This window comes from Drosophila biarmipes, unplaced genomic scaffold (assembly GCF_025231255.1).
Source record: "Drosophila biarmipes strain raj3 unplaced genomic scaffold, RU_DBia_V1.1 ptg000005l, whole genome shotgun sequence".
In the NCBI taxonomy this organism is placed as follows: Eukaryota; Metazoa; Arthropoda; class Insecta; order Diptera; family Drosophilidae; genus Drosophila; species Drosophila biarmipes.
In genome coordinates this window covers 4,704,147-4,729,537 of record NW_026114527.1, presented here as the reverse complement: position 1 = coordinate 4,729,537, position 25,391 = coordinate 4,704,147, and the positions used below count along the sequence as shown (strand labels likewise).

The 25,391-nt window shown below is 39.6% G+C and overlaps 1 protein-coding gene across 4 annotated transcripts in view; it reads left to right on the top strand.

Annotated features, from left to right (window-relative positions):
- Nucleotides 1–25,391, top strand: part of LOC108036172 (transcription-associated protein 1) — a 223,684-nt gene that overhangs the window by 111,202 nt on the left and 87,091 nt on the right. For 3 of the 4 annotated variants that reach the window (XM_050889734.1, XM_050889733.1, XM_050889735.1), the window contains one exon: nt 19,802–20,419. In XM_050889734.1, the coding sequence (XP_050745691.1) occupies nt 19,802–20,419 (618 nt within the window). Of the gene's footprint in view, nt 1–12,984; nt 13,176–19,801; nt 20,420–25,391 lie in introns of those variants that run through there. The other variant, XM_044093806.2, reaches the window with a different exon arrangement.

The window sequence follows — 25,391 nt, the reverse complement described above, 5'->3', positions numbered from 1 at the left end:
AAAAAAGTACAGCAAAAATTAAATACAACCAGAAAATAAATTAAGTTAAATCCAGCGTCAGAGTAAACTCCAACATGGAACTCAAATCCATTATCGCCGGACCATCAACATACTCTTTTAATTCGATTTCTTTTCGTCAACATAATTCAAGAATCGACAATTGAGACAAAAATTGAATATTGACTGTTTTACAGCGCGGAGTGTTTGTTGGCTTGTTGGCAACTGTATAAGTTAACAACCAACTCCCAACTTGGGCTGAGCAGGCCAATTCATATTCCCTTTATTAATATTAATCACTATTATTATATTATTATTACACTTCTTATACCACTCGTGTATGGTTCGCCTCAATTTGAGGTCCACCCTAATGAGCCCAAGTGCTGAGCCAACATATTGTGCCAACATATGGGCCGTGGCTTTGTCCCATTGGCTGACAGCGAACGTATGACTTCTGCAAAATGTGCATGGTCAGCGGTCTGCCACGGGCATCCGGTCATGCATGAGCCTTTGTTAATTCTTAAGTTCAGTTCATATAGGATATTCAATAAATAAAGAGCACCAGCTCCTATTAATGAAACTCCGGCACTTAGCCGTTAAATCTTTAATTAAAATATACTGACTGAGTCTCTAGGCCAGCAGGTAAAGAAGGGCAGTCACCCTTCCAACGTAAACTTCCTAATCTTCAGTGGATAGGAGTAGCCAGCCGGCTCCTCAAGAATCACCAACACCAAGTACGCGTGATCCCCCCTGGATCCAACACCCGTCCCATAAGAATTGGGACTGATATTAGTGACTGCTGCGTGGGACCTGCCCGCCAGCCGATCTGTATTATATAACAATTAGTGACTACTGCGTGGGACCTGCCCGCCAGCTAACCCCCATTAAATCTATAATTGGCGCCCAACTACTCTTCGAATCTCACCCTGAGGAAAACAAAATGTAAGTGACTGTGCGACGAAGATAGGTCACCCAGGTCAATACGAAATATTGTGACAGATAAGTGCCTACACAAATTCTCCATATTTACTTACAAACTTGTGCCAGAGCTAGCAATTTAAATTTAAAAATTTAAATTTAAAAATACACAAAGCAGTTATATGAAATATATATTTGTTTGCAATTTTAAGTGGTTATTACGCGTGGAAAATTTTCCCCTCCCCTATTCCCTTGATTATTCTATGATTATACTCGATTTGCATGCGTTTATTTTAAAAAAAAAAAACAGAAATTTTGTGTCCAGTGTACCTGTGTGATTACTAAGCCTGTTGTTTCGACCCAGCCATTTTCCAACCGGAATTTTTCTTGAGATATATAAATTCAGCGGGTTTTTTATTATAGTTTCTCTTCAAATTCGTTGTGCTTCACCCACCGCGCAGTTACTCCCCTAAATAATTGTCCATCGTCGCCTTTATTACTGCCGATTAACTCACTCAGCCCCATTTGCGGCCGATGAGTTGGGAATATAGGGAAGTTAAACAAGAGGTAGAGAGCGACGACAGTGAAGAAATCGGATTTTGCCCCACAACGACACAACCAGACTCAGAAATGAACCCAGAAATGATACAGGCCCTCATTACAAATGCTGTCAACGCCGCGCTAACCGCACAGGAGCAGCGCTGGCGGGCAGAAATTGAATCAGTTAGAAATCAGGTCAGCTCGTTAACTGTGCAGGCACCCCAAGTAGAAGTTTATGAAAGGGTAACACCGGACCCCGCCATAAAGTGCGATGTCAAATTAGATATTGTAAAATCGCTCCCAACCTTTAGTGGCAGCCACGATGAATACGTGTCGTGGAGGCAGGCCGCATCAGATGCGTATGAGGTATTCAAGAGATACAAAGGCAGCGAGGCCCACTATGAAGCAGTGGTTATTATCAAAAACAAAATTTGTGGTAATGCGCGATCGCTCCTCACGTCCCATAATACAGTGCTAAATTTCGATGCAATTCTGGCTAGGCTGGATTGCACATACGCGGACAAAACGTCCCTACGCGTACTGCGTCAAAATCTAGAGATGGTTCAACAGCGCGATGCCGATCTCATGGCATATTATGACGAGGTCGAGAGGAAACTCACGCTCGTCACGAACAAAATAGTTATGTCGCACACTGCAGACACGGCAACCATCCTGAATAAAGAAGTTAGGGGCGACGCCTTACACGCATTTATTGCTGGACTGAAAAGACCCCTTAGAGCACTGGTGCTGCCAGCACAGCCAAAAGACCTTCCGTCTGCGCTTGCGCTAGCGCGGGAGGCCGAAAATAGCATTGAAAGAAGTGCATTCGCGGCTTCCTACGCAAAAGCAATAGAAGACAAGTCCCTTGTCCACGATGGAAACAGGCGTAACAATAAATTTCAGGGAAAGCAATGGAAAGGAGAGGATAAAAATCCACACTTCGTTCCGAAGCAAAGCCAAAGCAAGCCCCAGGAGGACAGCCCCTGGCAGAAGCGCGGGGACCCCGAAGTTACAGACCATAACAAAGTACAGCCTATGGAGGTCGACCCTTCCACATCAAAGTTTAGGCAGGAGACTAATTGGGGAAAGCCTCAGAATAATAACAATCACAAAAGACAGAATTCATCTCAGCGTTATTCGGGGCAAAGACGCCAGCGCGTCAATAACATAACCCAGTCCCATGAGCAGGAGGAGGCAGATTACGCCGCCGCAGCTGAAGCGGAAGTCGCCAGCATTGAAGAAGGTAATGACTCCGACGAACTTAAGGACCTGCTACATTTTTTAGGGAGCGCTCCCGACTGCCGTTCATCGAACGACAGTTGGCTGATAGAACATTAAAAATACTTATCGACACGGGGGCGGCAAAAAATTACGTTAAGCCCGTAAAGGAGCTAAAAAACGTAATGCCGGTCGAGAACCCCTTTACTGTGAGCTCTATTCACGGCTCCAGTAGCGTCAAGCAAAAATGCATGATGCGCATTTTTGGGCTAAACGCCCCATTTTTTTTGTTAAATACGCTAAGCACGTTCGATGCCATAATTGGCTTTGACTCGCTAACGCGAGCAGGGGTCGCATTGGACTTAGGCAATGGCGTAATAAAATTCGCAAACTCCACGGAAAAACTAAAATTCTTTGACTGCGATAACGTGAATTTTACAAAAATCGACGACATCGTGGTACCAAATTCGGCGAAAGCCGAGTTCAAAAAAGTTATTCTGAAAAGAATAAAGGTGTTTTCGACCTCTAACGAGGCCCTAACATTCAACACCTCGGTCATCGCCACTATCCGAACTAAGAGTGACGAACCCGTCTACTCCAGGTTATACCCCTACCCCATGGGGGCAGCAGACTTTGTAAACAGCGAAATCAAGGAACTGCTGAGCAATGGCATAATCAGGCCTTCCAGATCCCCGTACAACAGCCCTACTTGGGTAGTTGACAAAAAAGGGACCGACGATAATGGCATCAGGAAGAAACGTTTGGTAATCGACTTTAGGAAACTAAACGAGCAAACAATTGCCGATCGCTACCCTATGCCAAGCATTCCCATGATTCTAGCGAATTTAGGGAAAGCCAAATACTTTACTACCCTAGACTTGAAGTCAGGGTATCATCAGATATACTTGGCCGAGAAAGACCGGGAAAAAACCTCGTTCTCAGTTAACGGAGGAAAATACGAATTTTGTCGACTACCTTTCGGATTAAAAAACGCAGGTAGCATATTCCAAAGAGCCATCGATGATGTACTGCGGGAAGAAATAGGCAAGATATGTTACGTGTACGTCGATGACGTTATTGTTTTTTCCGAAAACGAAACCGAACATGTTAAGCACATCGATATAGTGCTTAAGCGACTGCTCGACGCCAACATGAAGGTGGCTCGAGAAAAGACTAAATTCTTTAAAGAAAGCGTAGAATTTTTAGGCTTCATAGTTACTAGAGGGGGAACAAAAACAGATCCCGAAAAAGTCAGGGCAATACAAGAATTCCCAGAACCTAAAACCCTCTTTAGCCTCAGGTCCTTCCTCGGCCTGGCGAGTTATTACAGAAGCTTTGTCAAAAATTTTGCCTCCATTGCCAGGCCCCTTACTCATATTCTCAAAGGGCAAAACGGAGCAGTCAGTAAAAACATGTCGAAAAAAGTTCCTATTACGTTTGATGAAGCCCAGCGCAATGCGTTTGACCACCTGCGCAATATCCTGGCATCAGAAGATGTCATTCTAACGTACCCCGACTTTAAATTACCATTCGACCTAACCACCGACGCTTCAGCCAGTGGAATAGGCGCGGTATTGTCCCAGAACAAGAGGCCCATTACAATGATATCGCGCACGCTTAAGGATTGCGAGCTAAATTACGCTACCAACGAAAGAGAATTGTTAGCGATAGTTTGGGCCATAGGCAAACTACAGAACTACCTTTACGGCACTCAGGAGGTTAGGATCTTCACAGACCACCAGCCGCTGACTTACGCGGTATCTGACAGAAACACCAACGCTAAAATCAAGCGATGGAAGGCCTTTATAGACGAAAACAACGGGAAGGTGTTTTACACGCCAGGGAAGCAAAACCTTGTAGCCGATGCGCTGTCTCGGCAACACTTGAACAACCTAGAGGCTGAGCCTCAGTCCGACGCTGCCACGGTGCATAGCGAGCTTTCGCTCTCATACACCATCGAGACTACGGATAAACCCCTAAACTGCTTCAGAAACCAAATTATTTTGGAAGAGGCAAACCAACCACTTCGGCGAGACTTCATTGTTTTTGGCAATAGAACTCGCCACGTCATTTACTTTAATAACAAAAACCTACTTGTCCAATCTGTTAAAGAAATTATCAACGCCAACGTCGTAAACGCGATCCACTGCGACTTTCCGACACTAGCTTGTGTTCAACATGCCTTGAGGCAGGAGTTCCCTGCAACGAAATTTTGGCATTGTAAAAACTTTGTCACTGACATTACAAATACCAATGAAAAGCTGGAAATTGTTAATGCCGAACACAACCGCGCCCACAGGGCTGCGCAGGAAAACGCCAAGCAAATTCTTCGCGACTACTATTTTCCCAACATGTCAAAGCTGGCCAGCGAAGTCGTCGCAAATTGCAAGGTCTGCAATAAAGCCAAATACGATCGCCACCCCAAACGACAGGAGTTAGGAAGCACCCCAATTCCTTCATATGTAGGGGAGATGTTACATATTGACATTTTTTCTACCGACAAAAAGATCTTCCTAACTTGCATCGATAAGTTCTCTAAGTTCGCCATCGTACAGCCCTTATCTTCTAGGGCAATAGTTGATGTACGGGCCCCTATACTCCAATTGGTAAATTTCTACCACAAAACTAAAACCATCTATTGTGACAATGAGGCTTCCTTCAATTCTGAAACGATTACGTCTTTGCTGAAAAATCAATACAGCATCGATGTCATTAATGCGCCACCGCTTCACAGTAGCTCCAATGGCCAAGTGGAAAGATTCCACAGTACCTTGGCAGAAATAGCCAGGTGCCTCAAAATCGATAAAAAAATTGACGACACTGTGGAATTAATTTTGCGGGCTACAGTAGAATATAATAGATCGTTGCACTCAGTCACGGATTGTAGGCCAGCAGAAGTTATCCATGCCAGCAGCGACGAGGCTAATTCGGCTATTAGAGCCAAGATCGACAAGGCGCAACAAACCAACCTCGATAGAATTAACACTTCAAGACAAAACAGAGTCTTTGAAGTTGGGGAAAAGGTCCTCGTGCGCAATAATAAAAGACTCGGAAATAAGCTGACGCCGCTCTACTCGGAAGAGCGCATAGAAGCAGACCTAAAAACGTCTGTTCTCATTAAAGGGAGGGTGGTCCATAAGGACAATATAAAATAAACATCTCCGCCATCCATACTCGCCCTTATGTTATTCAGAACTCAACATTACTACCATCTCCACAGGCTTGCCGTTATACTCGTCTTACTGCTGTCCATAGCGAATGCGAGAATTACCGACTTCTCTCACGCGAAGTATATTCCGGTACTGGACGGGAATGTCCTGGTGTGGGAACAATATGGCCTAGTTAGGCACTCGACAAATTTGTCTGAGTTCTCCAGCATAATTGACTCTACGGTCAGAATGCTGGAGCTGTTCCCACAGTCGCATATGAGGAAGTTATTGGAAGTGGACGTCGATCATGCCCAGAACATTCTGGATGAATTAACCGTGCACCATAGAATGGCCAGGAGCCTAGATTTCCTGGGCACTGCACTTAAGGTCGTGGCAGGCACGCCCGACGCGGAGGACCTCTATAGAATTAAGACTAACGAAGCAGCGCTGATCGAAGCAAACAATAGGCAGGTTGTAATCAATACAGAAACACAGAAACACATTAACCAACTTACAGATACAGTAAATAAAATCCTCAAGGAAAAAAGGGACGGGTTAGTTGACTCCGGCCACCTTTTCGAAACACTTCTAGCCAGGAATAGAATCCTCATTTCAGAATTACAAAATTGCATGCTCACAATCACACTTGCCAAGAACAACATTATAAATCCGGTTATATTTAATCACAATGACCTTAAATCTATCTTTGACGAACAGCTCACAGAGGTCCCCATAGTCAGTCTTATGGCTGTATCTAAGATTAAAATTTTTCAATCTAATGTCTTTATCCATGTCTTAGTTCAGTATCCTAAAGTTAAGCGTATTTGTAAAAAAGTCCTGCTCTTCCCGGTCGCGCACTACCATACTATTCTACAAATAGAAGATAACAGCGTGGCGGAATGCGACGACGAAGTCCTAGCAGTTTCCGACTGCGCCTCCACCAACTTGGCCACATTTTGTAAAAAGGCGCCGCACGACACCTGCGCCAGGCAATTACATGCAGGCGGGGCGGCTACATGCCGGACGCGGCCCAGTAATCTGGAACCACTTACAATCGTGGACGACGGAATAATGATCGTCAATGAAAAACTCACGAGGATCACCATCGATGACGGTCCCCCAACAACCATAATAGGGACCCACCTTATTACTTTCGAAAGGAAGGCGGTGGTTAATGACTCCGTGTTTTTGAACCTCGGCTTCTCTGTGAAAAAGAGCCCAGGGATCGCGGCCTCCCCATTAATCAACATAACGGGACATGATCACATATTGAGTTTGCCATTACTGCAACGGATGAACGAGCACAACCTGCGTCTGATGCAGGAACTCAGAGATGACGTGTCGGCGGGAGGTGCACCTAAGATGTGGTTCGCCGCGGGAGTTGCCGTCAGCTTTACATTATGCGGCCTGGTCCTGCTCCAACATCACTGCAGGCGCAAACGAGAGGCATCCCGATTACGAAAGTCCATCGACGAATTGGCTGTCACCGAGGACGGCGTCTAATTTAAAGGGGGGAGTAGTTAACAACCAACTCCCAACTTGGGCTGAGCAGGCCAATTCATATTCCCTTTATTAATATTAATCACTATTATTATATTATTATTACACTTCTTATACCACTCGTGTATGGTTCGCCTCAATTTGAGGTCCACCCTAATGAGCCCAAGTGCTGAGCCAACATATTGTGCCAACATATGGGCCGTGGCTTTGTCCCATTGGCTGACAGCGAACGTATGACTTCTGCAAAATGTGCATGGTCAGCGGTCTGCCACGGGCATCCGGTCATGCATGAGCCTTTGTTAATTCTTAAGTTCAGTTCATATAGGATATTCAATAAATAAAGAGCACCAGCTCCTATTAATGAAACTCCGGCACTTAGCCGTTAAATCTTTAATTAAAATATACTGACTGAGTCTCTAGGCCAGCAGGTAAAGAAGGGCAGTCACCCTTCCAACGTAAACTTCCTAATCTTCAGTGGATAGGAGTAGCCAGCCGGCTCCTCAAGAATCACCAACACCAAGTACGCGTGATCCCCCCTGGATCCAACACCCGTCCCATAAGAATTGGGACTGATATTAGTGACTGCTGCGTGGGACCTGCCCGCCAGCCGATCTGTATTATATAACAATTAGTGACTACTGCGTGGGACCTGCCCGCCAGCTAACCCCCATTAAATCTATAATTTATATGTCATGCGTAATCGGGTTTATATAGCATGTATATGTTTCGTAGAGTAAAGGCTTTTATAAATTTGCTATTTTAAATTCTAAAATTTTTTTTTTTTTTTTTGTGTTTCTTAGCAATGTAAGTTCCTGATTCCACAAGGAAACTCTGTGTTTTATGGAAAAGGTTGTGTTTTGTGGACTATCTATTTGAACGTATTGTATTAGTGTTTTAATAAGTTGTTCAGCTTCTATATTAACGTTGCTGTTGCAAGGTTGTATAGAAGAACTGAATTGCTTTGTTCAGGTTAAAGAATGGTTTGGCGAAAAAAGGATGAAGAGGAAGTGGTTGAGAAGATAGAAATGAGAATAGGAAAATGATCGCTTCCTTAAGGTCATCGATCACTTTCTACTTTTTTTCAAGCGCTATGTCTGCAGTGGCAAGAGAGAGGTCTATATGTGTAAATTTGTTATGAGTGGAATAGTGTGTTGGAGACTTGTCATCAAGGAATTTGGCAAAAATTTTGCCCCTAGAGTTGGCTCTGTTGGAACCCCAATAAGAGTGTCAGCTATGGAACTATTATATAGTGGTTAGGTTTGTTGGGAAAAACACGTTTTGGAGGTTGTTTGTGCGAAATTGCTTAATATCAGTGTGTATTTTGACTTGGAATTAATGCGAATGGCAATTGTTTTAAATTCTGGGAATAGTTTGTGTTGCGTGTGAGATAAAAAATTATGCACCAGTTTCGCTGTGTCTCCCAACGCATTAGTATTGTAGCTGCAGAAAAGTGTAAAGTTACAGGAATATGTACAGATTCCGTGTGAGATTAATGGGTTTCTTGTAGGGCATTATATGTGGGTTAAATTGTTAGAGGAACGTTTGTAGTTCTTGGTAATTATTCTTGTTGTTTCTGTTTGCATTACTGATGTGGTTGTACATAAAGCATTTATTGCATATAAAGGGCCAGAGAATGTATTCCCTAACATTAGTTTTCTGGTGACCAATCAATATATTCGGGGAGAATATTGAAGGTAGAATTGAAGGTAGAAATTACAGGGCCGGTCTCTGTAAGAGTACCGTTTTGTCTCTAAAGTATTTTCTTAACGTCCCAGGCTAGCTAATTATCTAGTTCTCTTTTTAAAATACTTTCGTCGATTCCTCTAATGACGTTAGAGTTTATGACTCCCTTGGTAAAATCAAAAGAGTGTTGAAGTTGGACGTTGACGGCTATATCGGCGAAAGTTTTAAGTTGGAATAGTCTCTTAGCATGAAGGTTAGATTTTAGTTTAATTAGTAAAATTTCCTTTCTGAGTTTTTTTAAATTCTTCTACTTTACCGCAGCAATTTGTTTCATGATCAAGAACGGAGGGATATTGTTTAGATCGAGTTTGGATCTGATCGTAGTTCGCGAAAGGGGCTGCGTGTCCTTTACCAGCAAGCTCCGGTCATTAAGATTTATTATTTTTCTATTAAATAATTTATCAAAAATATTAAAGCCCGATCAATGATCAGCAGGATATTGCGGGTAAAGGCGCAAACTTCCTGCAGTACTGACGCAAGCGCACTGAATTCCCCAGATTGCGCAGAAGTGCTCGCGAGCGGCAAACAGCAAGCTACCCAGAGGTTAACAAAATGGGCAGCTAGCTGAACCATCAAAAAAGGCGATGCATAAGTCGCCGGCAAGCGAAGCCAGCCAAGGAGGAAATAAGGGAAACGTGCCGGGACAGAAAGCACCAGCAAGCCCCAAAAACCTGTCAAGAAGCCAGAGGAGTGGAAACAGGTGAAGCAGAAGGCAAGGTAGCCCAAGGTACGACCGCCTCGGAACGACTCAATAGTCATCGCCTCAGGGCCCATGTGAATGATAAGCTTTCCTATAGCTGTTACCTGCTGCCAATCATTAGCCTTCCCCTTCAATATCTGTGCTCGAAGAGTTTGAAAACGTTCGGGAAAATCGCTAGCTGCTTTGGAAAAATGTTTGCTCCATGTGAACGTGTTATTAAAGGTTATAAAAAGTTTCAATTTTGAATAACTGAAAATTCCAATAAAAATGTTTCAAAGTCACACCGGATTTCACTTGTTTCTTATACTCATTATTGTATGGCCTGTCACCTGCAAGTGAAACAGCCCAAGTGAAAGCAAAGTTCTAAATATTTCCAAAGAATTTTTACCTATCAAAATATTAAATTTAAAATACATTCATTTTAATTTACATTTTACTTCTATTGAATTATAGCTATTGTTAGTTAGCCTAGTTATACCGTTACTCGTAGAGTATACAAGATTTGACGGAAAGTATTTAACAGGTAAAAGGAAGCCTTTCCGACCCCATTAAGTATATATATTCTTAATCAACATCACTAGCCGAGTTGATCTAGCCAGGTCCGTCTATCCGTATGTCCGTATGAACGCTGAGATCTCGGAAACTATAAAGCTAAAAGCGTAGGACTTGGCATGCAGATTCTTGGGGTTCCTGCGCAGTTCAAGTTTGTTTCAGCGGTGTGCCACGCCCACAACTCGCGAAAATAGCGCCTACAGTTTTTATGATAGAACAAAAATTTATTTGTCTCATAAATACCTATCGATAGACCAAACAAAAAATGTTCCACGACCACTAACCGCTCAAAACTGTGGTGGCCACAATTGTCATGCTAGAAAAATTTTTCCCTAAAATAAATTTGTCAAAACCTATCGATTAACCCAAAAAAATTGCCACGCCCACAAACCGCCCAAAACTGTTGTTGCCACAGTTATCATGCTAGAAATTTTTTTGCTAAAATTATTTGTCATATCAAAAACTTTTGATTGACCTACAAATATATTTTTCACGCCCTTAGAAAGGGCACCCAAACGGCTAAAACTTTTTAAACTGTCTGCCGTCAAAATAGCCGGTAGGTGGCGCTTTACAATATTTCTTTGCTGCTTAGATACCTCCATTTTTATTTTGCTCCCTCAAGCTGAGTAACGGGTATCTGATAATCGAGGCACTCGACTATAGCGTTCTTCCTTGTTCTTTCTTTAGTTCATTTGTTTTTCACGTCCATCATCGCCTTCCTTAAACATTGGTCCGGGTTCCCCGAATCGTTGTTCAAAGCTCCTGAAAAAAAGGGAATGTACATTAAAATTTTGTACACTTGTATTTTTGTATATTTAGCCTTTCGAACTGTGTAAAGCCCTTTGCGGGATTCATATTTGCACAAAGCATTTCATCATACCACTTTCGGGTAACTGAACCAGAATTTATTTTATCTAGGTTATGTTGTAAAACCTATAAAATATCTTAGAAATGAACCGACTTTAAACTTATATAGCACTTACCTTACTTAATTATTTTTAAAAAATATCTCATTTATTAATAAGTTAAAATGTTTCGCAGCGGAATAGCGGAGAGACACAAATAAAAAGCACCGGCCAAAGGTTGTTTCTCCGAGCGCCGAGGATAAGTAGATTATAAGATTTTGTCGGAACTCTTCTTCGATGCGCCAAATTCTTGGTTCACGTCGAAAGCGGCAGACAGTTCTAGGCACAAAAAAAAATTTTTCTGTCTGAAATGCACCTACTGCAGAACTGAATGGTTAACATATAGGTTTACTAACAGAACTTCACATCATCAAAGTTTAAATGGACATCACCAGAGGGCAGAACAGTAAGTAACACCTAACACCGAGCCTCTATTCACCACTTCAAAGCGAGAAGTACACGACCCAGACTTGTCGTTTACCTGTTAGACAAGACCTCAAGAGCATGTCTGCAGTGTCCGAACTAAAAATTAAAGAATTTTTTAGCTTGGTGCTTACTGTGGTTAACGGTGTGGAAGGAAAGTATGGAACAAGTGGAAGAAAGCCTTTCTGACTCCAAAAATTTTTTTAATGTAAGATAATTGGATATGATCTTTACTTTATTAATAAAATTTAAGAATATAATAGTTTTTTAATATATAACCTACAAAGGTTTTAATATTGATTAACGCGAATTTTCAGCTGATTTTGCAAATGGAATTTTAACTTTACGACAAATGACTTTTCTCACAACTTCTCTGAATCTGCGTTCGGCTGCTATTGATGGATTATCGACTATCATTTAAGAACACAGCGTGACTGCCCGCCTATATCCAATTCACCAGGTCACAGTCGGTCATTTTTCTAAACATCTGTCGTAAATGGCTTGTCCTCTACAGTTGAAAAGTTCTGCCTTCTCGTTGCTAGCATAGCGCCACAGCTTAATGACGTCAGCTCTAGTAGAATGGCAACCAGATCACTGAACTGATAACTATGATATCCTTTTCTCTTCTTTGAGTTTTTTTCGAATTGGTGACGAGTTTCATTGCCAACTTTTTATCATCTCATCTTCAAGGATCTTTCCCAAACAGACATTAAATGTTCATCATTTTGTTCCCGGGTTCTTATCTAGCTCTTCTAGTGTGCGTTGCCGACGCCATAATATTTTGATTAAGATCAGCAGATGGTGGAACGCTGAAATAAGAAATTAGAATTTGGCATATGGATTCTTAAGGTTCTTGTGCAGCGCGAGTTGGCTTCATTACAGTGCCACGAACATTCTAACGCCCACAACCGACCAGAGCACTAGAACCCGTCTAGAGTCTCTAATCAACATCCGTCTACATCCAACAAATTATGGAAATCAGACGATTCATTTAAAATTTATAACTAGATAATAATGAATGTTTTGCCAATTAATTTAAGATGACACTACATTCAGCAAATCAGCGGTTTCATTAATACGCTTCTGAGGTGCCCCTAGTTGGTTCTACCGGGCTTGGCAGCGCTATATGTATGGTAGTGAAACAAGCTTTTGTTGAAATGAATTATGTACAGTTCAAGTGCCCCGCAATATGATCAACCGCGAAAATACCTTGACATCGATCAAGTTGAGTCAGCATTTGTCTAATGCATTGACCGCTTGCAAATTATGTTTAGTTAATTTATGTAATTATTTTATTTCATTTACTTTTATTCATTTATTTATTTTATTTTAATTTAAGTTTTTGACTGGCGCCTCGTGTTAGTATAAGCGTTCAATCGTAGGCTTATCTGGAGCTTGAGCATGTTAATAAGATCCACGGCGTTATCCGCATAAGCGAGAGAAAGAACGGAGAGAGAAACTACCCAAAAAGAATTAGACTGTAAAAAGTTTTATATATACACAAATCTAGATATATACGTATATATGTGCACATTTAGCTCCATCTCAACTGCGACGTTTTCACCGCTTATACATGTAAGACAATTTGATATTATCTGTAGTTTATTAATAAAGTTTAGGAATAAGATTTACATAAGTTTTGATATTGATAACGCTGCTTTTTAGTTGATTTTGCGACAGAAATCACTTTACGACGAGCGAATTTTTCAGAAGATCTTTGTATTTTTATTCGACTGATAGTGATGGAATGACAAATATCATTTGAGAACGCAACGTAATATGGACTGCCCGCCCACCTATGTTTAATCCACCAGCTCACATATATTCTTGGTCAGGATCACTAACCGAGTCGATCTAGCTATGTCCGTCTGTCCGTTTGAACGCTGATATCTCGGAAACTATAAAACCTAAAAGCGGGGTGACACACCCACAATCCTCGAAAATGTTTAGCGCCCACAGTTTTTATAAAAATTATGTTACCTATCGATTGAACTAAAAAAATTTGCCGCGCCTCAAACGCCCACAAACATTCCAAAACTGTGGTGGCCACAGTTTTTGTGTTATAAAAATTATGTTACCTATCGATTGAACTAAAATCTGTCTGCCGCCCACATAACATATACTGGAACAGCCGGTAGCTGGCGCTTTACAATATCGCTTTGCTGCTTTTATATTTGGAATTCCTATTTGTTATGTGATATTCGAGAAACTCGTTATAAAAGTAGCGTTCCTCCTTGTTTAAAAGTATTTTTTAAGATTTATTTTAAATTTTGTCAGTTTTTGCGCCATATTATTTTGCAGAAGCTGAGGTATTCAACGCCAAGGGAGCAATGGCTGAGAAAACAAAGCCGAGAAAGCAACAGCCACAATACTGATGAGACGGAGGTTTGAAAGAATAGCCGACCTGTTATGGGAGGGGAGGTGCCATATTCTTTGTTGTGTGACCAAAGTTTTCAAAATTCACCCGAAATTCATTTAGCATAATCCTACATGTCAAGCAGCTGGGTGCTTGAATTCAGCAATTCAAAAAACTCAAATCTAATAGTGAACCAAATAAAAAAATTGAATGTTTAAATTTATTTATGTTATTTATAAGTTTAAATCTTCCTTTTTATGTCAGGAATCTTCTCCGCGCCATCTGATTTACAGCTCTCATGGCCAATATCACAAATTATTATTATTTATAAATTTTTCCTATAGAAACCTTAACTGGCTACTTTTTTACTAAAACTAGAGAAATACTTGAACATCATTTTATTTATTTTAGTCCCTATACGAGCTTGAATCCCAATGCATATTATGTGTCATAATGTTAACTATATATGAAACTCTGCAAGTAGACTTATTTAGAGCATAATTCGTTGGACTTCATCATCAAGGTCACAGAACTGCTGCCAGAGATCGCTCAACTGGCGTAGCTTACTAGAATAACAACCGTCTCGGTTGCGTCGTTCGGCAGAATCTTTTCCATAGTTGAAATTGAGCTGTTGAATCTTTCCTTCTAGCTCATTTTGGTTGCCCAGTAGTCGATTGCGTAATAGGTGGTTCCCACTGTGGGTGCACATAGTGTGAACTTAACAGTATTTTCCACCAGTTAGAGGTTCAGATTTTGGTTGAAGGGGTCGCTGGAGTGTGATCCTTTGTTGGTAAAGGATCACGTCGAGGTTACCAATGTTTGTGCCCAACCGAAGTAGGCACTTCTAGGTCACGTCGCGGGACAAGGGTGTTATAGTGAGCGCTTTGTCGCTGGGACGGGGACGAGGATGGACGGAGAGGTGATGCGGACACTGCGCTGAAGTTTGAGCTACCGGTTAGCTGCTAATTGAGATGTATTACGAGGCCTATTTTTATGATTCATTCGAAAATTGGAACTTGCTTATATACTACTAGGAACACGGAGATTTACTGACATAAGCTTTGTTCTGGAGTAGGTCAATGGGTTTAGATGATGGTAGCATTTTGCATAATTGGCTCGGCTGACACTGCAACAATGCTTTGGTAGGTCAGTCCGCCGCCGAGTTAGTGAGACTTTGCTCCAGTATCACTGTGAATGCTTCTCCGAATGCAGAAAAGCGTAACGTTTGTAGGGGCAGGTATTGGTTCTATGTAAGATATATGCCTTTCTAATAGGTTAATATTTTTGAGAAGTATTTGGAGTCTCTCAGTTTTAAAGCTATTGGGCTGAAACTTTCAAAAAGGTCTTCTTTCTTTTGAAAGTAGTATATAAATCGGAACAAGACGGAAATAACATTTTTAAATTAGTTCTGTATGTCGATTATTAAAAAGATATATCTTTAACGTTTTTCAACATATTACCTCGTACGTTTGAAAATACCATTTTATAATTAATTCTGAATTTCTAATTTAATTTTGTCAAAATCGGACGACTCTGTTAGGAACGATTGAAAAATTTGTGGGCAAAAAAATATGAAACAAATTATAGCTTCGGTGTTGTTTGACATATCTTATAATTTTGGGGATATAATTTGTTATACTTTTAAGAATTTCGAATTCAATTTAATAAAAATCGAACTTCTCTAACCTTATAGATGTAAAAAAATGGTCGGAAACAAAACTAATGAAATAATTTTTTTTAAAGCATTCTATTAATTTCTCTTTTATGTTTCCCTACTAAATATCGGATTTGGATAACATCATTGAATTCTTCGGCTTCTTTCAAATGTTTGTTCGGTTTTCGTTATATTTACTCTTAAATAGTGATATTCGTAGTTAGTTGGGATTTCTAATGATCCTGTTTTAAATACGAGGTATCCGTTCTGAGCTTTTATAGGATTTATCTCAATACTTTGTGCGAGTGTCAATTGAATTACAGTTGCTAATATAATAGACAAAATTATTGGTTTCATTGGTCCGTTCGTTTTCCTTCGTTGGCCTGGAATTTTTATTATTAATTTTCTTTTTCTTTTTAAATTTTGTTTTATAATGTACTATTTTCCTTCCCCTGTTAGTTTTTTCAAAATGTTTTTCGTCAACTTTCTATAAAGTACCTGTCTTTTTAAATGGGTTTGTAGTCTTAGATTTCACTAATGGTGCTTGTTTATATTAGGGTCTATCTCAAATTCATATCATTTTTCATTTAGTTTTTCAATTCTGTTACTTTTCTTCATTTGTGTGTCGTAATCTGGTGTTCCTGCATACATGAAAATATCAGTTGTTGTCTGATTTGTAGCATTATGTTTGGTTTTGTGATTGTAAATATAAAGAATTAGTTCGAATTTGGTATATCTATTCTCAATATCTGATTCACTTCCTATAATTCTTAACTTTTAATTTAATGTTTTGTGGAATCTTTTTATATCTGAAATACCCTTTTTTACTATTTGTAATTTGAATTTGAACTCAAAAGGGAGTTTAACCAATTATGTAAAGCTACGCACATAAATGCTGAATCCTTGTCTGCCTTAATTTCTTGGGGTCTGCCTATATTTCTTTCCAGTAAAGTAGCAAATTTGGAATATACGCCTAAGCATGATAAGAACTGTTGGTTGCCTAGCATATAAAAATCCATAACAAATTTTTCCCTTATATTCTGAATTTCTGGGGTAAGTTCAAATGTCATTTTGGTATTTCTATGTTCTGTTATTTTGAATTAATTTTTGGTAGTCAGGAAGCAAAATTTTCTCTGAACCATTTGGAAGTTTTTTTTCGGCAAGCCGAAGTGCGTATACCCTTGCAGTTATAAGAAATAATTAACCTTAGTAAGACTATGTGAAATTTTTAAGGATTGTTGCTGACTTCAGTGAAATAAAAAAAAAATTATTTCATTCATTTTCAAGATTATTTTTTGACATCTAAAATTTAATTCAAAATTGAATTCGAAATTCTTAAACATATAAGAAATTATATTCCCAATAGTATTAGATATTATGTCAAAAAGCCCCAAAGCTATAATTTGTTTCATAATATTTCCGGCTGATTCCGACTTATATACTACCTGCAACAGAAAGAAGACTTTTGGGAAAGTTTCAGCCCGATAGCTTAAAAACTGATAGACTAGTTTGCGTAGAAACGGACAGGCAGACGGACAGACGGACATGGCTAGATCGACTCGTCTAGTGACGCTGATCAATTATGGAGTCGGAAACGTCTCCTTCGCATATACTACTTAGCCAAGTATATTGGCATGTACTTGTTGAAATAACAAAAAAGGAAGTTAACTTCCGCAAGCCAAAGTTTGTATACCCTTGCAGTTATAAGAAATAATTAACTTTAGTAACACTATGTGAAATTTTTAAGGATTGTTGCTGACTTCAGTGATATTAAAAATAAATTGTTTCATTCTTTTTTTAGACCATTTTTTTACATCTATATGTTAGAGTAGTCCGGTTTTTATTAAATTGAATTCGAAATTCTTAAAAAATTCAAAAATGTTATTTGCAAGCTTAGAAGGTTATATGTTTAAAAGCACCAAAGATATAATTTTTTCATATTTTCCAACTAATTTTCCGATCGTTTTTAGGGCAGCTATATGATATAGTCGTGCGATTTTGATGAAATTTAATTCAAAATTCAAAACCAATTAAAAAATGTTCTTTCCAAGCTTAGAAGGTTATGTGTTAAAAAAACCGAAGATATAATTTTTTCATATTATTTTACCGGTAACTTTCCGATCGTTCCTATGGCAGTGGTATGATATAGTCGTCCGATTTTGCTAAAATTTAATTCAGCGTTAATATACGAGGTGTGTTCAAAAAGTAAGGTGACTTTGTATTTTCAAGAAAAACTATTAATTTATTTATCAATATTAATGTTGTCCCCTTCAAAGTAATCCCCCTCAGATACAATACACTTATGCCAACGGTTTTTCCAACCCTCAAAGCACTTCCCATAAGCACTTTTCGGTATAGCCTCGAGCTCTTCCAGGGATGCAGTCTTTATCTCTTCAATCGTTGCAAATCTCCGTCCTTTCATAGGTCTCTTTAGTTTTGGGAACAAGAAAAAGTCATATGGGGCCAAATCCGGTGAATATGGTGGTTGAGGCATTATTGTGGTGTTGTGTTTTGGCCAAACAATCTCTTACAAGCAAAGATGAGTGAGCAGGGGCATTATCGTGATGCAAAAGCCATGAATTGTTTTTCCACAATTCTGGAAGTTTCTTTCGTATTGCTTCTCGCAAACGGCGCATAACTTCCAGATAATACTGTTTATTGACCGTACGACCATATGGTAAGAACTCCTGATGCACCACGCCATGGTAATCGAAGAATACAGTGATCAAAACTTTGACATTTGATCGAACTTGGCGTGCTTTTTTCGGTCTTGGCTCACCTGGGCTCTTCCATTGTGACGATTGGGCTTTGGTTTCGATATCATAACCATATACCCATGATTCGTCACCAGTTATGATCCTTTTGAGTAAATCTGGGTCGTCGTTGACGTCATTCAACAGCTCTTGAGCGATGCTCATGCGACGGTTCTTTTGGTCAAAATTCAGGAATTTTGGAACAAACTTCGCTGACACACGACTCATGACCAAAACAATTAAAAAAAATTTCATGGCACGAGCCAAGCGATATACCGACTTCTTCAGCAACTTCTCTGATAGTGATTCGACGATTTTCCAAAACCATTTTCTTCACTTCTTGAACGTTTTCATCAGTTGTTGACGTGCTTGGTCGTCCAGAGCGAGGTTCGTCATTGCCATCTTCCCGGCCATTTTGGAAGAGTTTGTACCACTTGTAAACATTTTTTTTACTCAGAACAGTTTCACCGTATGCAACTGTCAACACTTCAATTGTTTCACTTAATTTTATTTTTACCTTTACGCCTCTCACAACTAAACAAAAAAGGGGATTCAATTGAAACTTGGTACAGCTGTTTGGGAAGAGTGTACCAACATAACAAAAGAAAAAAATCGCGCGATTTTTTGGGTTTCGGCCCGTCCGGCGCCTTTTATTCAGCACTCTGGCGTTTCGTTTCGGGATCATATTGAAAACACCACCATCAGTCACAATCTTGTAAAGGAAGTTCGGGTCTTTTTTTTGCCTCTTTTAGTTAAGCGTTTTGGCCATTTGTGGGCGTTAGGTTGGGCGTGGCACCTATTCTTTTGGTGAGTCGATAGGTATTTATGAGACTAATACATTTCCGTTAAATTTTGTTTCTATCATCAAAACTGTAGGCGGTACAGATTTTCGCGGATTGTGGGCGTTAGAGTGGGCGTGGCTGAAACAAACTTGCGCTGCGTAGGAAGCCCAGGAATCTACATGCCAAGTCTGACTGTTCTAGTTTCCGAGATCTTAGCGTTTAATTATCCCTGAAGTTAGGAACAATCCTCAAAAATTGCACATGGTGTTCCTTACATCTTTATATCTTTAAACTGCAAGGGAAAACAATGTTCGACTTGCGGAAGTTAAAGTACGTTCTTGTTTGACTAGCAGAAGTTTTGGAATAATTATTAAAATTGATTTAGAAGTGGTTAATAGACTATTAATCCACGCAGAAACATGAACGACATAAATATTTATTAAAAATTGAAAAGGGAATGTGGATTTTACTCGAAAAAACATAAATGAAAGAATTATTACATCAGTTATGCAAGGCTTAACTTCGGCTAAGAAGCCGAAGAAGTTTTATACTATTCTCAATTACCATAATAATTTAACAAATCTTGTTTTATTTTAATTTTGTTTTTACAGTTTTTGATGATGCATTCCCAAAATTTCCAAGAAATATTTTCGACAACAATTAATTTTTTGGTGGAAAGAATCTATAAAAATCAATCCTTGCAAGTGATAGCAAACTCGTTTTTAGCAAATCCAACAACCTCACCACTTTTTGCCACTGTGTTGGTCGAATATCTTTTGGACAAAATGAAAGAAATGGGATCAAATGTGGAGCGATCTAACTTGTATCTGCGCTTATTCAAATTAGTTTTTGGAAGCGTTAGTCTTTTTCCAGTCGAAAATGAACAAATGTTGCGTCCACATCTTCATAAAATTGTTACTCGATCAATGGAATTGGCTTTGATTTCGGACGAGCCTTATAACTATTTTTTACTCCTGAGGGCATTATTTAGATCCATTGGTGGTGGTAGCCATGACCTTCTATATCAAGAGTTTCTGCCACTTCTACCAAATCTTTTGGAAGGATTAAATCGCCTTCAGAGTGGATATCATAAACAGCATATGCGTGATCTTTTTGTGGAACTTTGCTTAACGGTCCCAGTTCGTTTGTCATCTTTACTGCCTTATCTACCAATGTTAATGGATCCTTTGGTTTCTGCTTTAAACGGATCACCTACTTTAATAAGTCAGGTAAGTACCAAAATAAATAATACTTAGATACGAATAAATAAAATGGTCTACTACAGAGAGCGGTGATAAGGCAAAGGAAAATAGAGTTCTTGGGCCACTTTAGAATGGATGTATTCTTGCCAATTAGCACATACCTTTTCAGTCAAAGCGTGAGGGAGACTATTCCGAATATGTCTTATCGATCTTGCCAATTCGTTTCTAGTCAGTTCGTTTTTGACAAATCTCAATAAAAACAGAAAGAGTGCGTAGAATATAAAATACCCGTTACCGAAAAATGAAGCGCAAGGGAGATAAGATTATGGATGCAGCCAAATCTGCTTTCCACGGGAAACCCAGCGACAATTATAACATTGTGTCATAATATAATACGTTCCGACTTAAACCAGTATAGTAGTTGTTGGGTTTTCAAAACCAAAACAATTTATTTGCACTTTTAAAAAGGTTTAAAAGTTTTGGGGTTAGACAGATTTATATTTATTTAATGTTTTCAGTAAGAAGTTTGCAACGCAGTGAAGGAAACGTTTTCGATCCCATAAAGTACATATATTATTGATCAGCGTCACTAGACGAGTCGATCTAGCCAAGTCCGTCTGTACGTTTGTCCGTCCTTCTGTTCGTTTTTACGCAAACTAGTCTCTCAAAAGACTATCAAAGACAAAAGCTATCGCGCTGAAACTTTCCCAACAGTTTTATTTCTTTTTGCAGCTAGTATATAAGTCGGAACCAGCCGGATCGGACAACTATATCTTATAGCTCCCATAATTTCGAATTAAATTTTAGCAAAATCTGACGACTATATCATATAGCTACCATAGGAAAGATCGGAAAATTAGTAGTAATATAATATGAAAAAATTATATCTTCGGTGTTTTTTAACATATAACCTTCTAAGCTTAGAAATAACATTTTTTAGTTAGTTCTGAATCTTGAATTAAATTTTATCAAAATCGGACGACTATATCATATAGCCGCCATAGTAACGATCGGAAATTTAGTTGTAAAATAATATTGATATACGCTTGGAAATAACATTTTTTATTTCGTTTTGAATTTCGAGTTAAATTTTATCAAATACTCTCTGCAAGAGTATACAAACATTGAGTATGCAGAGATGGGGAGGGTAGAAAATTCCGAAGCTCAGCGTAGGCGAAGGAAAAATTCATTAGTTAAGGGTGCAGAGCAAGGATTATATACTGCGTCCCATCGGTCAAGGCGCTTAAACCCGTCAGCTCGTGTAGTCGAGCAAGCCGCTAATACTCGGCGTCGTTCTATAAAGCGTAGAAATAGCCAAGTCCGAGGTACAGATCAGGTTCCAAATACTTCTGACCACTCGGCAAGGCGCTTGGATCCTGCTTTCCGTTCAGTTGGAAGCAGCCAATACTCGGCGTCGTTCAATTAGGCGCTTGGATCGTGCGGGTGAGCAAGAAGCAAATACCTTCATAACAACGAGCACAGGTAAGAGCAAATCAGGATCACCTATTTTAAAGAGCGCAGGATAGGGCTAGGACAGCTACAAGTAGGAGTTTCATGGGACGCAGGGTCATAAAGCAGGCAAGAAATACACTGTCTCGGCGTAGTGCACTTATAGCTGCTCGACAAGCAACTATCGATGCAATTAGAAATATTAGTCAGAGTTGGTCAGTATAGAAGTTTTAGTGATAATAGGGTAGCAGAAAACCATCGAAACTCCATCCGAAGTCAGGAGTTACGACTTAGTATATCTCAGGAAAATAGTCCCAGTAGAGTACTGAATTGGAAGGCCTTTTTGCTACTTTTAATATAAAAGTAAAGCTTGGACCTGATCAGATTTGCTTTTGTTGCAAGGGATTGTGGTTCCCCAAGCAAATAAATAAGCTTTCTAGAGCCCATTTGGAAGAACATTGCGAGTTCAGGGAAGAGAAGCTTACTTTCATTGGTGATTCTTTTAAGTTTTCTGCAACTTGTCACAACAATATAAAAGCAGGAAGAAAGCCTAAAGGTGCCATTTCCAACGGCTTACATTTACCAGAAATTTCTCATTCCTTGAGGGGGTTAACACCCTTTCAGGAACGACTGATTTCCCCTCGCCTTCCAGTTATAATTAATAAGTCAATAGGTCATGAGCGTCAGAGTGCTATCAAAGGAGCTGTTGTAAATGTTCCGATGTTCCAGTTAGCAATATCGTGAAGTCCCTTCCACGAGCTGTCAATGAGGCTGAGGTTATACAGCTCCGCTTCAAGAAAAGAATGGAATATGGACATGATTTCATGACAGAGACCATTGTGCCTTCTAAAATTGTTGACGCTATTAGATACTTAGTAAATACAGAGCTTTACAGAAAGCATAATGTGTCAGTAAACAAGCAGTGGATCTTAGACTTTACATCCGAAACTGTTCCCTTTAGAGCTCCTCAAGCTGACTTACCATTAGTAGAGGAACAATTAACCATCCAGCAGGAGGATGTAAATCCGAAGGCGACTAATTCCGATGAAAATACGGGAGACGAAATGATAAATCCTGAAGGACAAGAAACGATGCTTGAAATTAACCAGAAACAAAGTGTAGGAATTCTGAGATTAACAATGGCTCCAGGTGAGGGCCAAAAGCCTCTTGAAGTGATTCTCGATGCTGACTGTGAAGAATTAGCGTTCCCAAGCATAAATGCTGGCGTCAAGAGACCATCTTCAGAGAGTTATACAACCATAGTTAGGTCTGAACTTAGGAACGTAGATATAAGAAGTTTGAATTGATGAAAATTCGAAACAATATTTTAACTTGCTTACGTAAGCGCATCGCCTCCAGAGCGATAACAGCGACTAACGAACTTGATGAAGATTTCATGGGCAACTTAATTAGCCATGATGATGGATATCGAATTCTAAAGGATATACGCACGCCTCCTGCTCACTGGGAAGATGAGAAAAAGAAAGTCATGGCTATGATTCGACAGTTTAGTTTGCCAACTTTTTTTATAATTCTGTCGGCCGCTGAATCTAGGTGGTCAGAGCTAATAGTACTGCACGAGCGCAATGTAGATAGGGTTGATATTAATTAAGAAGCTTTAAATTTACAATTTAGGGAAAAGGCACGCATGATTAAGACAGACCCAGTGACGTGTGCTAGATATTTTGATTATAAATATATAGGGAAGTTCTTAAATTGATGCAGAAACCTGGGGGTGTCTTTGGAAGTAATTTTGTTACATATTATTGGCGAGTTGAGTTTCATCAGAGAAGTTCACCCGTATTCACGGTATGTTTTGTCTGAATGACGAACCGGAAGTAAATTTCAAAAATGAAAAATCTATGTCTAGTGTAATAGTCGTCATTGATCAGTTTGTAACTGTAGATGTTGATGTCCGTATGTTGAATATCAAACGCATAAGCAAGGGCATTCGTATCTTAAAAAGGTGAGAGGACAATCTGTTTGTCGATTCGGTGTTCCATATCCTCCAATGCCCCGAACGGAAATATTGAAGCTACTTCCTGCAGAAACTCCAAACTTTTCTCTTCACATCGAAAACTTTCAAGAAATTCGTACTCTTTTGCTTCGCGTTCAATCAAATGGTTTGATTAGCCATCTTAGCATATTTAAAAATTTTCTCTCTCACCTTCAGGTGAGCCTCACTTACGAGGACTACATGTATGCTATTAGGTCTAGTTTGAAAAAACCACCGATTTTTTGAAGAAAATATTTGCAGAAATTCAAGCTAATGCTTATATTAAACAGATTCTTTCTTTGCAAATGGCAAATAGTGATGTCCAGTTAATTTTGGTCCCTTTTGCTTGCTGTAGCTACGTCATTACTTATATTAACAAATCCCAAAGGGGTATTTCGAAATGAATGCGAGAAGTAGCTAATGACATTTGAAGAGACAATTCAAGCATTCGTCAAAAGCTACAGTATCTTGGTCACAAATTTGTTTCTGGCACTGAGATCTTTGCTCAGGAGGCCTTATATTGTTGTCGGGATTGGCGTTGTCAGAAATATGCGTTCATATCAACACACAAGCGTCCTGCAAAAATTAAAAAACAAATATATCTTTCGTAATAGTCACTGTGCTTTTTTGTTTCTAACCAGCATTTCTCACAGCCTTCGTTATGAAAGTGAGTGCAAAACGTAAAGTAGACTTAAAACATTTGTTTTAATATATGTTTGTTAAACATAACCAGTCAACCAAATTACTGCAATAAGTAAAATGGTAAAATTGGCAAAAAAGGACAAATAGCCTATTTTGCTTAATATTTAATATAACAAGCTAGCCGTGCAGTATGTTCTCTCTGAGAGGCGGCAGCGCCCTTGCTCTCATTTTTCGCTTTTGTTTCAGCAAGCGCCAAGAATGAGAGATCAAAACATAAAAAAGACTAACAACACATATGTTTGTATATTTGACGTCTGACTGAACACGGCTAAGTTGTTCTTTGGGACAATCTATAGGTATCAAATAAACTAATACATATTAGTTGAAAAAAATAAAGATTTACAATTTGTTTGAGAGGTGTGAATGCACCCTTAATCCTACCACCGTTGTCTCAGTCAGCGCTCTGACGTCAACATTGCTGCCCAGGACCGCTTTAATTTTGGTCTGAAGCTCAGCGGTTTTTGTGTCGGAGACCTTATTTAGGAGGATTAGCAGGTCCCCCTTGGCTGTTCACCTGACGGCCTGTGCGGCTTGACCTAGATCCTTTTGCTGCGGTTCTGCCTTTACCTTTTTAAGTATATCCGCGAAGGATCCTCCAGTGGAGGTTGTTCTTCGACTATTGTGATGCGCTTTCCATCCAATAGCTTCATTAGCTGCCTTTGGTCCCAGGTCAGTAAGCTGTTTCAGCACATTCCCTTGCTCTTCATCAGCAGCTTTTGGTCTGCCTTTTTCTACTGTTAAGGGGGTGCCAGACTGCTTGCCACTGCCCTCCGCCCTTTTTTCTGGCTATCTCGGCATTAAGGTGTTTTTTTAATGGGTCAGCTTCCATATGGGCCAGTCAGATAGAATGGA